The 17,799-nt window shown below is 48.6% G+C and overlaps 1 protein-coding gene across 1 annotated transcript in view; it reads left to right on the plus strand.

Annotated features, from left to right (window-relative positions):
- Nucleotides 1-17,799, plus strand: part of D2HGDH (D-2-hydroxyglutarate dehydrogenase) — a 595,031-nt gene that overhangs the window by 212,249 nt on the left and 364,983 nt on the right. The window contains exon 3 of the mRNA XM_085634178.1: nucleotides 13,147-13,204. Coding sequence (XP_085490304.1) covers nucleotides 13,147-13,204 — 58 coding nt within the window. The remainder of the gene's footprint in view (nucleotides 1-13,146; nucleotides 13,205-17,799) is intronic.

The raw sequence follows: 17,799 nt of genomic DNA on the forward strand, positions 1-17,799 counted from the left end.
GGGCGACTTTGGGTAATATGGTGGCCAAACGTAACATTGCCCAGTTATGGGGTTCCCAGAGGCCGCCCACGGTCTCGGTGTGGAAGGAGAATATGGATTGGTGCATGTTTAGAGAAAAGACGGTGTATGTAGCGAGAGGCAAGCCGCGGAAATGGACTGGGGTGTGGGGTCCGTGGAACGCTTATCGCGGAGACATCTGTGCCCCTCCACTGGCTGTTGTATTGGATGCCTCTTCGTCCCCCTAGCCGAGCATTCCTCGTCTGTTAAGTTACGAGTGTGTTACAGTTTGCTTTTTCCTCTGTTCCCGTGCCCCCCTCCCTTCTCTGCCGTTGATCATTGATTCCCTACCCCGGGGAGCGCGTCCTGTCATTTACAATGCCTAATGCCTTGTTTGTGTGTTATGTTTCTTAGTTTTAAATTGAAAACTGAAACCGTATCTAATATTCTCACTCAACTATTGCTTCTGCCTTCACTGGGTGCGATGATGGACTGACGGGCTCCCCGGATTGACCAATCTGTATAACGGTGAATGATACGTCTCATGCTACTTAGCGGCCGGCCCAAAGGGTTGTAGGCCCATGTTTGTAACTCCTTGAAGTCCAATAAAGGTTTCTTTCAAAAAAAGAATAATTGATGGACAGAATGTAGAACAATGTGATGCATTGCCCCCAGTACAAAGATCTGGGCTGAAATCCATTGTTTTCTTACTCCCCATGCCATTCCAGTTTGACCCCAGCCATATGCATATCGGTCTTGACCCTGCACCCAATGTGAACAGTCCAGCCCGAACTGCCAGGCCAGGTCCTCCCTGGACTGGAAACAAGTACCCTAAGACCGGTTTCAGGGTTTCACCCCTCATCAGCCAGGATAGCTTGACTTCAGTGGCATGGAGAGCATGGGACCCACTTCTGGGCATACCCGTCCCACTTGGGGTAACAAATGCAAAAAGAACAATTGATGGACAGAATGCAGAACAATGTCATACATTTGCCTAAGTATAGAGATCCGGGCCTAAATACATTGTTTTTTGCTCCCCATCCCATTCCAGTTTGAACCCAGCCATGTGCAAATCAGTCTTGACCCTGCTGCTTGTGGGAACATTCCAGCCAGCACTGCCAGGCCAGGTCCTCCCTGGACTGGAAACAAGCATCCTAGGACCGTTTTTGGGATTTCACCCCTCATCAGCCAGGCTAGCTTGACTCCAGTGGCATGAAGAGCACGGGACCCACGTCTGGGCATACCCGTCCCACACGGGGTGGCAAATGCAAAATGAACAATTGATGGACAGAATGCAGAACAATGTCATACATTCACCCACATACAGAGATCTGGGCCTAAATCCATCATTTTTTTGCTTCCCATGCCATTCAAGTTTGAACTCAGCCATATGCAAATCAGTCTTTACCCTGCTCCCTATGGGAACAGTCTAGACCGAACTGCCAAGCCAGGTCCTCCCTGGACCTGAAGCAAGCATTCTGGGACCGGTTTTAGGGTATTACCCCTCATCTGCCAGGCTACCTTGAATCCAGTGGCACAGTGAGCCAGGGACCCACATCTGGGCATACCCATCCCACTTGAGGTGAAAAGAGCTACGCAAACAAGTGATGGACGGAATGCTGAATAAATCATACATTCATCCCAAGTCAAGAGATCTGGGCTGGATCCATTGCTCTTTTGCGCACTATGCCACCCCAGTTTAAACCCAGCCATATGCAAATCAGTCGTGACCTTGTTCCTCGTGGGAACAGTCCATCCCGAACTGCCAAGCCAGGTCCTTCCTAGACCATAAACAAGCATCCTGGGATCGGGGTATTACCCCTCATCAGTCAGGTCCAGCCTGAATCCAGTTTTACAGTGAGCAAGGGACCCACGCCTGGGCATGCCCATCCCACTTAGGGCACAAAGTGCTACGCAAACAAATGATGGACAGAATGCTGAATAAATCATACATTCACCCCAGTCAAGAGATCTGGGTTATATCAATCATTCTTTTGCTCCCCATGCCACCCCAGTTTAGATCCAGCCATATGCGAATCAGTCTTCCTCATGGGAACAGTCCAGTCAAACTGCCAAGCCAGGTCTTCTCTGGACTGGAAACACGCATCTTCGTAATGGTTTCGTGTTAATACACCTCATCAGCCATGCTAGCTTGAATCCAGTGGCATGGTGAGCATTTGTTTGTCCAAACCATTTGGTGCCTGCAGCCTATTTCCTTTATCACTGACTAGGTTCAGTTGGCATTTAGGTATTCCTCCCAGCCAGCCATGTAATAGAGGGCCTGGGTGTTGTTAAGATGGGCTATTCTGACTTGGATGATAGGGATTGCTAAAATTGTTTTTACTTTATAATTTTCACATTGTAACATAGGCATAAAATACTAACAGTAATACAAAGTCAGTTTTAGCATGTTTTCATCAATATAGCCTTCTTGGATCAATTACTGTTGTTCCTATCTCTTAGTTAAGTACATTATAAGAATTTATTTACAGCCATTACTCAGTATACTTTTTAAGTAATGGGCTTTCCAGTACTGCAGTTTCACGCTACAGAGATTCAAGTGAAGATTTTAGAGTATCAGAAATGTACGAAGTGGAACGCATATATCTTTGGGGTTGGATGGAGCTGGCAGAAGATTTACATACAGTTCACTATTATATTTACAATCTATTGAATCTTTGTGCCATGTGGATGTCTTTGAAGAGTGGACCCACCTCAGCAGAGTGGGACTCTCCTCTTGGCTAGCACTAGGTGTTTACATTTTAGTTTAAGGATTGTAAAAGTGTAACCCAGTAGTGCCAATAGAGGATTTGGTTGTATTTCCATCGCCATCATTTTGATAGATCCCAAAAGATCAGTGACCAGTATTTGGCTACCCAAGGGCAGGTCCAGGCCAGCCACTGTTTATCCACATCTAGCCCACATCGAGTCTGCCCTTACCCTCATAGTATATACATTCTTAGGCATCTGATAAATTCTATGCTAAGATTCATTATGAATTGTTCTTTATCTTCTTAGAAGAGAGATCTCTTTTTGAGTCTAGGAGCAGCAATATCCCCTTTGTGCACTGGTAAGTTGTGTTCACAGATCTGTTTCCAGCTTCATTTTAGCATTATGGACATGTTGTATAGTCGGGGACATGTTATATAGTTTCAAGATTAGTTGTTTTGGGCAGGGGTAGTTATGAGACAATCGAGTTTTGTCAGCCTCTCAGGTCCATGTGTGGAGGTGATATACCTGTCTCTAGCTGCTGCCTTTAACCTGTAAAATAAGAACACATCTAGAGGAGTTCTAGTGTTTCGGGGTGCTAATGTGTTCAGTGTGAGGAGCATCTTCTTATGAAATAATCTACCCAATGTTTGTATTCCAAGTTGTTGGCAGGCCTTAGGTTTCACCGTTGAGGAAATTACTGTGTTCACGCAGAGTGGAATGTGTGGCAAGTGTGCCATATTTGGATGTTTCATTGGCTTCATCCAGACACCAACTGTAAACATCACAGGATCAATGTCTGATGTTAGTCTCACAGTTTTCGTTTATAAAATAGGATTTGAAGGCATGTTGGGCGGTTATATGTTTCTTTTCCTTTATGGGGAAATATTGGAGGTGAGTGTTACCAGAAATAGGCAAAGTGGGCTTGGGCACATAAATTGCCTACTCAGATTAGACAATACGATTTGTAGCATGGGGAAAAATGTAGGCAGTCAGTGTATTGAATTTTTGTCAAATAGATATAAGATTTTAGGAAGGACTCCCATGTTTACCTGTGCGTTCTGTTAAATTATGGTGAGTGGTAATTGTGAGAAAGTGCCATCTTTCTTGCACGGTATGCGCTCACTTTTTGCTGAATTGCTGATGTACTTTGACTGAGTGTGTCCTGGGCTCCTGCCAATCAGGTACCCAGGGCCTATGTTCCTGCCCTAAAACTGTGTTGAAACCTAAACCCAATTGGCATCTCTGGCCACATGTCAGCCCCTGGAAATGGTACACTAAGTACCCAGGGCCTTGTGACCAGAGAGGCCCCTAAGGGCTGCAGCACTTATTGTGCCACCCTTAGAGGACCTGTACCCTGACACACACACACACACTGCCCTTGCAGGCTGAGTGTCTGGGTACAGAACAAAACAGAGAGTCGACATGGCACAGACATCCCTGTGTGCCATGCCCACAACACACACTGCCCTGGCATACATCTGTCACTCCTCTAGCTGGGTGCCCTAAGCCAGTGGTGTGGGTACAGGTGCATGAGCCCTGTGCCCCTACAGTACCCAGGTCCAATCCTGGGCACTGTAAATGCAGTGCTGCCATTAAGAGTATATGGTGTTGGGAGGTCGTTAACAGGAACTCCACAGCACCATGATGGCAACACTGTAGTCTGAGAAGTTTGGTATCAAACTTCTCAGCACATTAAACCCACACTGATGCCAGTATGGGATTTAATGTACAAAGCACGACAGAGGGCATCTTAGAAATGCCCCCTGAACATAACCTACAATTCACGTCTTGTCTGATGGGCTGCCTAGGCTGCCACACAGCAGACATGTTGCTGGACCCCTGGGTAGAGAGCCATCCGCTCTCCTGGGCCTGCAACAATGCACATCCTGGGCGAGGTGCTAGGTATCCTCCCCCAGGATGGGCAGGGGAAGCTTCAAAGGTATGCCGCCTTTGTGAGCTTCTCTAGGCCACTTGCTGTACTCAGCAACTGGTCCCTACTGGTTCTGCCCCCCACTCTGGCGGGAAGACTGGCCGGAAACCCCAAAGAAGGAAAGGAGGTGTGCCACCCTCTGCCAACCCCACCCCTCAGGTGGGGGATGCGAGGTGAAGCACATCTCTGGGCTCTCGCCATCTTGAAGATGGGAAGCCCTCCCCAATCAGGACTAGGCTACTGCCCCCCTCCCACAGGAGAGTGGCAGGATAGGGGGTGTATCCACCCCTGCCCTTTACCTACCTGTAATGCCCCTAAATTTAGTATTTAGAGGAACCCTGAACCTTCCTTCCTCAGATCCAGATTCTGAAACAGCAAAGAATATCAAGAAGCAAGAAGACCTGTCCTGCAGCTGCTAACAAGAGGAAGACACCAACTGCTTTGGCCCCAGCCCTACTGGCCTGTCGGCCCTCAAACCTGCTATTGCTACATCCCGTCATCTCCCGTGGCCAGCAACCTCACAAACCCCGGAGGACCTGGCTACCTTGTGACTCTAAGCATCTGGGATTCCCACGAGCAGTGGTACTGCTCAAAGCAAGTAAGTGACCCCTGGCATCAGAAAGGAACCGCAAACCCTGCACACGCTGCACCCGCAAGCCTGGCCTGTGCTGGAGTGGACAAAGACCACGAGGACGTCCCCCCGGCGACTGTGACCCCGAATCCAGCACCCAAGGACCCACCTTGACGCTCCTGAAGACTCCTGCAGCCTCAGAACCAGGGACCCCCCCACCCGCGATCAACAGAGGGTAAGATTTCCCGACACCAAAAGGCACCCCTGCACCCGGCGCCCTGCAGCCCGCTGTGCCCAACTCCTGGGTACCTACCTATCCTCCAACTACCCAACTTACCTCTCAAAGTGGTGGTGGCACCTGAAGAATCTTCGTCCCCGAGCTTGCAGCCTTTGTTCGTTCTTGAGCTTCTCCATTTCAATCCATTGAGCGCCCGACGGCTCAAAAGCACCCTGCACCCAGCCGTCCGAGTGGCCCTGGCAGTGCAACTTCTACTCTAACCTACTTCCCCATTTGCCCTGAGCAAGTGACCAGGAGCCCAGCTCCCAGAGCCGCGTGGCCTGCTAGCCCGCAGCCACCAACCACGGGCCCTCTGCCTCTATTAGGATAACAATGGGCCTACCTCACTCTGCACCTGGCTGCCCCTGTGCCGCTGAGGGTGTAACAACTGTACTTACCTGACCCTGGGAGACCCCTGAGTCTATGCCCAGAACCTTAACTCTGCTAGTCGAGTACTTACCCAAAAGCCGATAACTCACTTTTCTTCCATAGGGTAACATTAACTGGTTTCACTTGAAAATTCTTTTAAGTGTGGAGTTTCTAAACTTTAAAATATTCAACTAAAATCAACCGAGCAACGAAATTGAAAATACTCACCTGCTATTAGGAGAAATCCCAGTGCTGGATCTTGGTGCCCAGCACAGACCCTGAAAAGTAATTACAACCATACTTACCGCTTACTCATTTTTCTTCCATAGGAAACCATTGACTGTTTTTCTGTGAAATTTCTTCTATCGATTTTTGCAAACTACAAATATTCTTTAAAAATCCTACCAACTTGAAAACATAATTACTTACCTGTGTTAGATAGATGTCCCAGTACTGAGCCTAGGAACCCAGCACTGGATTACAAAAGTAACAAGAACATACTTTACCTGCAACTTGAATTTCCTTCCATAGGATAACATTGCCTGGTTTTTGCTGAAAAAGTTTCTAAGTGTCGATCTTGCAAACTTACAAATATTCGTTAAAAATCGCCTGTATAACCTAAACGCATTCTCTCAACTGCTTACAGGTGGTACACTAGTGCTGGATACAGGATCCAACACTGAGATAGAAAAAGTAACACTAACCCCACTTACCTGCTCAGTGAATTTCCTCCCATAGGATAACATTGGTTATTTTATTAGAAAAAGTTTCTAAGTGTCAACTTTTAAAATACCAAAATATTGCTTAAAAATCACAACAGTAACTAAACCGTATTTACTCACCTGTTTCGAGGAACTGTCCCAGGACTGAATTTAGGATCCAATACTGGAGTTAGAAAAGTAATCCTAAAAGTAATCAATTGCATTTACTTAGAATTTCCCATTGAGCTCAATGTATAATTGTGTTTTAATTGTGGTGCCAATTGCAACAAACTGTAACTATTGCATTCAAAAGACTATTGCCAATTGAAAAGTATTTAACTAAAGCATCTCATTCTGAGAAAGTATATTTTGATACCTATTGTTGGTTCTAAAATAAAACAACCATATATTTTCATATACACACCATTGGCCTAGAGTTCAGTTCATGAGTGTGTGAGACCATTTGCGGAATGAGTGTGTACAACAAATGCTTTACACTGTCCTCTGATACTGCCTTACTGCTCGACCAAGCTACCACTTTACAGAGTAAGGTTATATCTAACTTTAGCCTCTGCCAAACCTCTGGGGACTGTGGACTCTATACACACTATACCTATTTGGGAACAGTATATACAGAGCCACTTTCCTACAGTAATTTAATAAAAATTCATTATGCGGCTCTAGTTTTGCAACAGCCCTGTCATAGTTTACTCTAAGTACTATGGTCCTCATTATGATGTCGGTCTGAGGTACCTCCGACCGACACCGTTGCAGATTTGGAACTGACCCGACAGCATTATTTGGATACGGTACCGTACAACCGCCGCAGCACAAGCTCCAATTGAGAAATGGGAGTTTGTGAACATCCCTGCACTGTGTGGCTGCCACCGCAGGGATGTTAGGTGCCCCCCAAGCACAGAATTGGAGGGCCCGGGGGGGAAGGGGGCGAGGAGGCCTTGATAGGGGTCCCGAATGTCACGTTCCGACAGCCTTTCCATGTCGGAAAGCCCAATATGGAAAGGCTGTCGTAAACCGACCTAATAATCCTGACGGCGGAATTGCCTTCCTTAAGGGATTATGGTAGGTTTTCCATCGACCGACGGGCTCCATGAGCCCGGCAGAAAGCGTTGGTCGGTCCCTCTGACTGCTGCCTTCAACCGCACGCATCTTGTTATGTTATGTTATGTTATGTTAAGCCGAACTTTTTGAGCGCACGGCTACCCCAAAAGGGTGTCCCGGCGCTTTAGCAAAGAGGCCCAGAGAAACAGGAAACCAAAGGCAAACCTACTACAGTCACAGCGGATTACTTGGTAAAGAGCAGAGTCTTCAACTCCTTCCTGAAAGCCAGGAGGTTGTTCGCTTTCCGAAGGGAAAGTGGGAGCTCGTTCCACAAGCAGGCTGTCACGTATTGGAAGGAACGACCTCCCATCCGAACACGTTTGACCACAGGCACCTCCATTTTAGCCAGGTCCGCCGACCTCAGCAACCTCCGCGGCACATAGAAAGCAATACGCTTCCTCAGATAGTTAGGGCCAATCGCATGGAGGGCTTTAAATGCCAGAGTGAGGAGCTTAAATCTGATTCTCCCCGAAATTGGCAGCCAGTGCAGCCTAGCCAGGAGCGCAGAGGCGCTAGCTCTCCTAGGCAGCCCATAGATGGCTCTGGCCGCCGAATTCTGGACAATCTGCAGTCTGGATAACAGATACTTAGGTAGGCCTGCAAAGAGTGCATTAGCATAGTCCAGGCGGGAGCCCACAAGCGCCTGGACTACATTCCTACGGTACTGCAGTGAGAGCAGAGGAAGAAATTTCCTAAGCATCTTGAGGATGCTGAAACATTTCCCTGCTAATCCCAGGATGTGTGGACGGAAGGATAGATCATCGTCAAACACCACTCCGAGATTTTTTACCTGAGAAGATGGTTTCTCTGGGGGGAACATGTCCTGGGGCCACCATGTCTTCCAGCCCGGATCAGGGGCACAGCCGAAAAAGAGCAGCTCAGATTTGTCTGAGTTGCATTTCAGGCTGTGCCGCTGAAACCACGCAAAGACTGCGCTCAGACAGTCCTTGATTCTGCCGCCGTTAAAGGCCTCTCCCTTCCTGCAGGTGAACAAGAGCTGGGTGTCATCAGCGTATGAGATGACCCGGGCCCCAAACGCCTCCGCTACCTCCGCTAGAGGGGCCATGTATATGTTGAAGATGGTGGGGCTCAGGATGGAACCTTGAGGCACCCCCACCTCCAGCGAAAGCATTTCGGCCGAGAACGGCGGAGCCCAGATCACCTGTCGGCGGTCGGCAAGAAAGGATTGAAACCAGTCCAGCACCGTCCCTTGCAGACCAATCTCCCTGAGTCTTGAGAGGAGACCTGCGTGTGAGACGGTGTCGAACGCCGCCGATAGGTCCAACATGACTAGCATAGCCTTTCCCCCATGATCGAGCGTCTCCCTGATGGCGTCGGTAACCTCTACCAGAGCCGTCTCCGTGCTGTAATTCGCACGAAAGCCGGACTGGGAGTCATGCAGCAGTTTGTTGTTCTCAATAAAGGTGGTCAGAGTATGCTGAACATGTTTCTCCAACACCTTCGCCAGAGCAGGGAGGAGGGAGATTGGTCTATAGTTAGCGCATTGCAGGGGGTCGAGCAGAGGCTTCTTAACCAGCGGCAGAATGAGTGCGTGTTTCCATTGTCATGGAACCACCCCTGAACTCAATGATAGATTAAGCAGGGGGTTCAGCAAGCTGTTCAACGCTGAGGCCACCTTGCCCAAGCATTTCGCCGGACAAGCATCCAGAGGCGAGCCAGATTGCAGCCGGGATAACAGCTCAAGCAATGTCTCACAGGACAGCTGGGGAAAGACAGATAGTAAAGGCCCAGATTCAGCCTGTGAGGGAGCTAAATAGGTCGACTTATCCCCTAACACAGCGTCAGCCGTTCGGGAATCCACAGACGGAAAAGTGTCCTGAATCTTTAAGATTTTAGTCACAAAAAAGTCGGCGAGCTGTTTGATCCATTCTTCCGTGTGTGAATGGACCGGGGTCCCTACTACAGGGTTAACAAACTCCTTCACAATCCTAAAGAGTTCCCGGCTCGTATTATCGGCTTTGTCAATTCTCTGCTCAAGATAGTTCTTTTTGGCTGCGGCAATCTGTTTATAGTAAGACTTTATCGCGTTGCGGTATTTCGTTAGCTCCACAAGATCGTACTTGCGCCGCCACCGCCTTTCCAACTTTTTGCAGTCTTGTCGCATTGTACGTAAAGTGGAAGAGAACCAAGGAGCAGAATTAAGATGAGGTGCTGTTCTAGCAGGCTTCAATGGGGCCAGCTCCTCGAATCTTGCCTGCATCCAGTTCTGGACCAGGATTAGGTCGGTTTCCAGAACCCCTGTCAGTTGACACGGGTATTGGCAGAGAGCATCGGAGAGCATATCTGCTGTCACTAGGTGGTAGGCTCTAGATTGCCGGGACCCTTCCTTCCGAGCCCTTTGGCTAAGCTTAGATTCAAACACTAAGGCAAAGTTTATCAGATAATGATCTGACCAGAGGACCGGGAGTGGAGGGGACACCTCAATAGGCTTGGAGGAAAAGATCACATCTAATGTGTGGCCTTTCACGTGAGTGGGGCTGTGGATAAAAGGGGCTAGCCCTAACATCGCCGTGATATCACGGAGTTTGGTAGCTTCAGCATCGGTTAGACAGTCCATGTGCAAATTTAAGTCGCCTAATAACAAGCAGTGCGCAGAACGCATGCAAGGTACTGATAAGGCCGACTGTAGGTCCTCGAAAAAGGACCCGATGGGTCCAGGGGGTCTATAGAGGAGAATTCCGGTACAGGTCTGGGACGCCGATAGATGGAGTGTAAAACCTAAGGCTTCACATCCGGCAATGTTGTCCACCGCAAAGGAGGAGCAATCAAAGACCTTGTCCACTATCAGAGCCACCCCACCGCTTCTTCCCTCAGTTCTATCCCTCCGTAAGATGGAATAGTTAGGCGGGACAGCACAGGCAATGTCGGGTTCAGAGCCCACTCCCAGCCAAGTCTCAGTTAGAAATAAGCAAGAGATCTTGGAGTGCGCGAGAAGATCCCATATATCCGAGGTATGACGAGGAAGGGACCTAGTGTTAAGCAACGCGCAGTGACAGTACTGAGGAGGGGTAGATGGACCATGAGTAGATGATAATGTGGGGAGCCAGTTACACACGGGGCAACCCTTGCCTAAACGGCGACCGCCGGGGAAAAGAGACAGACAGGCCGAGCGAGGGGGGCGCAAAGCAAACAAGGAAGCAGCGCTATACGTAATCATCCTAGAGATGCGGGTAGTCAACCTCTAACCCGGCAGACAACAGGAGCCGAGGACCAGAGTCCGACCTCGTCCGCCTCCGAGACGCGGACGAGCGCAGACGGGCAGGACTCTGGCACGACTCAGGCGCAGGGAAAGGCGCTCCGCTGCGCGTTACCGCTGCGCGAGACCAGCGAGCATTAAATAGCGCCGTCTCGGCGTCCCAGGTGACCTGGACGCTCAAAGATGGCGCTCGCGCTTCCTCCCAAAGCAAGATGGCGCTGAAACCCACAGAAACCCACAACCTCCCGGTAACCCGGACCCGCCAAACAGCGGTGGTGATTCCTGAATTACGGTGCAAGGTAGGGGCCAGGAGCGCTTTTAAAAACAGGGGGGAAGGCAAAAAGTAACACAAACAGAAATCCGAAAACGGGATATTTTAAAAGTAAGCTAAGCAGAGGAGGCGCGCGACCAGCGCGAACAGCAGCGGGGCACCAGTGATATTCTCGCCCTCAAGGGCACTAAGCAGGCTCACCTTCCGCTCAGCTAGCCCTAAATAGCGTCGTCTCGGCGTCCCAGGTGACCTGGACGCTCAAAGATGGCGCTCGCGCTTCCTCCCAAAGCAAGATGGCGCTGAAACCCACAGAAACCCACAACCTCCCGGTAACCCGGACCCGCCAAACAGCGGTGGTGATTCCTGAATTACGGTGCAAGGTAGGGGCCAGGAGCGCTTTTAAAAACAGGGGGGAAGGCAAAAAGTAACACAAACAGAAATCCGAAAACGGGATATTTTAAAAATAAGCTAAGCAGAGAAGGCGCGCGACCAGCGCGAACAGCAGCGGGGCACCAGTGATATTCTCGCCCTCAAGGGCACTAAGCATCGTAATGCGTCAGTCGGACCGCAGCAGTAGATGCGGTTCGGACCGCAACCGACAAGGTGAATCGCATCGTAATGAGGCCCTTTGTCTTTATCATGATCAATTTGTATACCTAGATAGTTCACTGTGTCACACCATAGGTAAATCTAGATCACAGAGTCTTATGTTAGGGGTTTGGGGGATGAAGCATAGTTTGGCCCCGGTTATCATGAGGCCCGATATGGTACCAAACTTCATGAAGGCGCGAATAACAAAAGACAGATTATCTGTAGGATTTTTCAGAAAAAGTATCATATTATCGGCATATAAGGCTGTGATAAGCCTTGTTGCCAACTTTAACCCTCTATGCAAGTGATACTGATGGTTATCCGGACAGCAAAGAGAAGCGGGGGTAGGATGCTGCTTTATTACCTGCTTTCGCGTGTGATTTTTATGGGGGCAGATATCTGGTTATTAAACTATAAATTTGCGGCAGGTTGCATTTATTGTAGTTTTATTCATTTGATAATAAATAGACTTAATCCCGTTTGTTTAAGCGCTTCGAATAAAGCATTCCCATTCAATAGACTAAAAAGCTTTGGCTGCATCCAGGAACAATGCCACTGCCTCAGTCTCAGGCTGGACCTTCTTCAACACTGAGAACTGTGTTCTCAAGTTGTAAGCCCTTGCCCTCCTGTGATGAAACTTGATTGTTCAATGGAGGAGCACACTATTAAGCGTACATAGGTGCATTTTGTATGTCTGAATTTTAACTAGTATTATATTGTCAGTATTGATAAGTCACAGAGGTCTGTATGCACCACACTAAGGAGGGTTATTGGCCCTGCTTCATGCATTATTGGGGTTGTGGTCTGTCTCCACTGTTTCTTGAAATGATCGATGCAAGTGCAGTGCAATGACAGATGCATAGTTACGTATGTTAAGGTAAAACCTCAGTCGTGAATCCTCGGTGCCTGGGCCTTATCCCCTGGCATGTCCAGAACTGTGTTGGCCATGCTCTCGACAGAGATTGGCCTGGCTAAGTACTCGCAATGCGCGTCTATGAACCAAGTCCGAGACACTTCATCGAGGAAGCTTGCTTACATGTTATGCTATATTGTGATATACAGATTTGATGGGCTCACTATCACCCGGGAGAGTATCCTTCTTTATGGTATAATCAGTCCTAAAGTGATCATTTGAAATATCCAGTTGCAATAATGTATCCAAGATCAAATCAATTCATTGACTGCCTTAATGCGAAGAGCAGGAGCTTGCCTGAAAAAACAGCTTTTCCAGTACTTTGATGCCATCCTGTTTTGTAATCAGTAAAATTGTAAACATTTTAACAATGTTATTATAAATAATTGAGAGCGTTTCACTGTAAAAATGAATAAAATAGTCTGTTGGCTCATTAGTGCTAGAATATGGAAAGTAAAATGCCCTATTTTTATTGCAGGCTGTAGCAAGGTATTATTAAGACCACGAACGACTGGCGAGGTATCGGAGATCCTCAGGTAAACCTGTTTTTTTTTTTTTTGTAAAGTTAAAGAATTTCAATCTCTGTATTTAATATATTGAATTTTTAGACACTATTTTCACCTAGTCATGTAAAGTATACAAAAAGAAATTACATACAAGCTCTCTTATCTTTATTTGCATCTTGCATTTTTTTGGAGCCTTGTCTTCCCTGCAGACCAATTGTAGCAGAAAAGACGATGGCTTGGCAGTACACAGACAAACACTGTTGTAAGGGGGCATACCCCTCCATGATTTGGGAGTATACATCCTTCCCCTGAGTTACCCCTAGGCAAAGCTCTGGTGTATTTTCGATCTTTTTAGGCATCAGTGCACATGAGCATTTATGCACGTACGCGGAGGGCTCGTTTTATTTGAGTGACAATGAGATCCATGGCCTCTGCTTCTGGTCGCTGGATTTCTGGTGATTAACAGAGGTGTCCGTGTGTAATCGGTAGGAGTGGGACAGGCCTTTTTTGCCTGGGCCTGCTGATGGGCGAGTAACCTACTGGCCTGCTCTGTCCCCTAATCCACGAGTTTGTTTCCGGTCGCCCACACCCAGACTTGAAGTGATCTTCAGATTTTGAGGATATCAGTACTCCCACACCTGGATGACCTGCTATTAAAGTCCGGCTTACCATAGTCATTCATGTATCCCCTCCGGACAATGTCTTACCACATTGTTGGAGTTCACTGTTAACAGGCTAATGTCCCACCTGACTCCGTCATAGAGGCTACCCTTAATTGAAGCAATCTTGGGCACAGTGGAGTTCAGGGCTTTCGCTCTGACACAACACGTGCAGGACATCTGGGCTATGATCCAGATGTTTCAGACTCGATCCTGGATTATAGGGAGAGCAGCTCTGAGGCGTTTTGGCCTCTTGTCCTCCTGAATGGACACTATCTGGGGGAAGTGTAGATCAGGGAACTCTGTCTCTGGCTGGCTCTACATCAGTCTGCTGGAGTTGTGGGCCATTCGTCTGGCTCTGAAGGCCTTCCTGTCGTCCATCAAGGAGAGGGTGAAGTGCGGTCCTGTGTCAGTAGACTCTGCGCCTACGGAGGTGATTAGAACATCATGGCATTTTCTTGATTGCCAACCACCTGACAGGGTTCCTGAATGTTAGAGTGGACAAACTGAGCAGGAAGTGTTTGGCAGTGCAGGATTTGCAGCTACATCCTGGGGTGGCGCAGGGCTTTTTCCAACAGTGAGGAGAACCCTAGCTAGATCTTTGTCAATGTTAAGAACTCACAGGGTTGATTGATTAGCATGTTGATGTTACTGAAAAGACACTTGTTAGGGGATGCATTCTGGCTGAAATGAAATACATTGCTCCTGTATCCCTTCCTGCCCTTTGTCTTTGCTAGAGGTCTGAAAAAGATCAGGAACAACTAGACCCAGGTTATCTCAGTGGCTCCGTATTAGGCCAGGAGAGTATGGTACCCCGACTCTCTGGACATAAGCATTTGCCCTCTGATTACTCTAATACTTTGTGTGGACCTCCTGTCTCAGAAACAAGGCAGGTTCCGCCTCATGAAGCTGTACAATGAATGCTTACATATGTGGAGATTGAATGGTGACAACTGACTGTGGTTTTTTCAAAAATATATTTGATCTTGAGAATCATATAATAAAGTAATATGCAAAAACATGCAGTGATTCCCCCCCCCCCGCCCCGATCTCCATGACTGGAATTCTCTTTTTTTACTGTAGGTGCAACAAATGATAATGTCGTACATCAGGACAACAGATTGAGGCAGTTCAGTTGCACTGTCAGGAAATCCAACCTCATTATTACCTACAATGGACAACTGTCCGTTAGTGGTCCAAAGCTCAATCTCATGGTTACTGTTAGACCTGGCACCATTGGCGTAGGTCTCCCTTCCATTTTTGTCGTTTATGTCTCCTTCATGGTTGCTGGCGTTAGACGTTCTGGGTGCTGTGCCACTGCCATTCAGTGACACAGCGCGAATGCTCCTCATTATAAAATAACTGATGAACCAGTGTAGTCCTAGTAGTACCGAGGAACATGAACATGCTAGGGAGGTCGAATTTGGTATGCTTCCACTCCAAATATTAACGTGCATCTGGTAGTAGTAATTGTCTTTACGTTCTGCAGGTGCAACTGCCGCTTTTGGAAAGTAGGTATCTTTTTGTCTAAGTCTTTCTGTGTGTTTCACTGGTATGTGTATTGGTTGTCTGGTTTAGAGGGCCAGGGCAGGCCAGGGCAGGCTGAGGCCGACCTGGGTCGAAGGGAGCAATCTGCTGTTGAAGAATGGGGAGGGGTGACCCCTTTGATCTGAGCAGGGCTGTGCCTGGCAAGGTGAATGATGGCTCCACCTCCCGCTGGGTGTCTGGTGGGCCCCTCTCCCTGGAAGGGAGGATGCAGCCTCGTAAATAAAGTGACCCAAGTCGACACCAAACTGGTTCTGGCCGGGTCGAGTGATTTGTGACTTTCTCAAGAACAAAGCCTTTTGGGGTATAAAGATCTGAGCTGAAACCTCTTCGTGGTGTGTAACTTTGGGATGCCAAGACGAACCTCTGGCCGTGTAAACGAGAGGGAGAGGACTTTGAAATTGTCATCCATCCACTGAAGCAACTACCCAAGGGCCCGAATTGAGCTTGCCCCCTGCCGAAGTCTCAGGGACATTAGACTTCATTCCTCAGCAGCCCGGATTCCTATTGAGAGAAATCCTACTCACAGGTGAGGCCTCTTTCGAGCACTCCAAGGCCTCTAGATCTACTGTGGGGAATGCCGCTTATGCTTGTCTACGGAAACTACTGCTATCGCCATTGTGGGCTGCTGCAGCTGAGAAGCTGTGCCGCTGAGTGCCCACATTTGCCTTATATACTGAACCTATTGCCATCGCCATTGTGGGCCGCTGCAGTTGAGAAGCTGTGCCGCTGAGTGCCCGCATTTGCCTTGTCTACGGAAACTATTGCTATCGCCATTGTAAGCCGCTGCAGTTGAGAAGCTGTGCCGCTGAGTGCCCGCATTTGCCTTGTCTACGGAAACTACTGCTATCGCCGTTGTGGGCTGCTGCAGCTGAGGAGCTGTGCCGCTGAGTGCTCGCATTTTTTCCTTGCCTACGGAAACGATTGCTATCGCCATTGTGGGCCGCTGCAGCTGAAGAGCTGTGCCGCTGATTCCCCGCATAGGCCTTGCTACGAGATCCATTGTTGACGCCATTGTGGGTCGCTGCACCCGAGGAGCTGTGCTGCTGAGTGCCTATCTTGGCCTTGCTACGAAAAACCTTGTTGTCGATATTGTGGGCCGCTGCCGCTGAGAAGCTGTGCCGCTGGGTGCCGCATTTGCCCTACTGCGAGAATCAGAACCACCGCCACTGTGGGACGCTGCAGCCGAGGAGCTGGGTCGCTGCAGGCCTGCATTGGTTTTGCTACAAGAGTCCCTACTATCATTGTTTTGGGCTGCCGCCATCGAGAAGCTGTGCCGCTGAGTTCCCATCCTTACTTTGCCACAACAATCATCGCTATCACTATCGTGGGCTGCTGCAGCTGAAGAGCTGCGCCGCTGAGTGCCCACGCTAGTCCCACATCGGGAGCCTTGTCAACTTCCGCGTGCGCCGCTGGATGCCGCTTCCACGCCCGTCCCAGGATTATCGTGAGTGCACGCTGCGGATCGCCACCGCCCAAGAACTGTGGCCGCTGTGGGTCCACCTGCCATCCCGCACCTTCCCTGAGAAGCTGTGCACCATGCCCCTTTATATCCTAAGTACCTTGTACATTGTGCATCACTGGGTCGCATAGACCCCGGCCCCGAACTAAGTTCGTTCCACCCGCACGCACAAGTGCTTTCACCGCTCTTGAGACGAATCTGTAATTACGTGCATTGTGGTTCTTTGAGCATTTCTCAGTTTCGTGTTTAGTCTATATAAAGATAACAATTTTTTATAATTGCTTGTGGTGTCTATTTTGTAGCGTCTGTCCTTCATTATTGTATATGGTCCTAAATGCTTCACACACTGCCTCCGAGATAGGCCTCCGAGATAGGCCTGTCTGCTCGTGCTACGTTACCACAGGGTTGAGCAGGGGTTATCAAAGGGTGTAGCCCCGTTACTCTGACTTAGGAAGAAGGGTCACTATTCGACATCGGCGCCAGCCACTGTCGACTAGAGACCCCCATTTCTAACTTCCTTCCTATTCCCCTGTGGTCCATCCCCCCACACCTTCATGAACATCCTCAGGCAGCCTTGGCCCTCATAAACAGCTATTTCCCAGCCAGCCGCAACAACTATCCATATCCTGGTCCAAGCTTGTAATTGTGGGCTCATAGCATTCCCCCATTTCTGTGCAATCTCTCGTTTCACTAAGAGAAATCCTGAATTCCCCAGGATCTTCTGATAACAGATGATATGTGAAGACCCCACACCCCCAACATCATCAGCGGAGCCTGAAATGCACTTGCCAGCTCAATCACTGTTTCCAACCAAACTTTCACACCCTCCCAAAACATCGGGATTCTGGAGCACTCCCATAGATTTTTTAGTTGTATTAATCTTTCAGGATGCTTCTCTTATATACCACATTGGTGTCTCAACTTAAGGGCCTGTTCTTTTCTCTTTCCATTGGTTTGTT

The sequence above is a fragment of the Triturus cristatus genome, chromosome 11, assembly GCF_964204655.1.
Source record: "Triturus cristatus chromosome 11, aTriCri1.1, whole genome shotgun sequence".
NCBI classification, from domain to species: domain Eukaryota; kingdom Metazoa; phylum Chordata; class Amphibia; order Caudata; family Salamandridae; genus Triturus; species Triturus cristatus.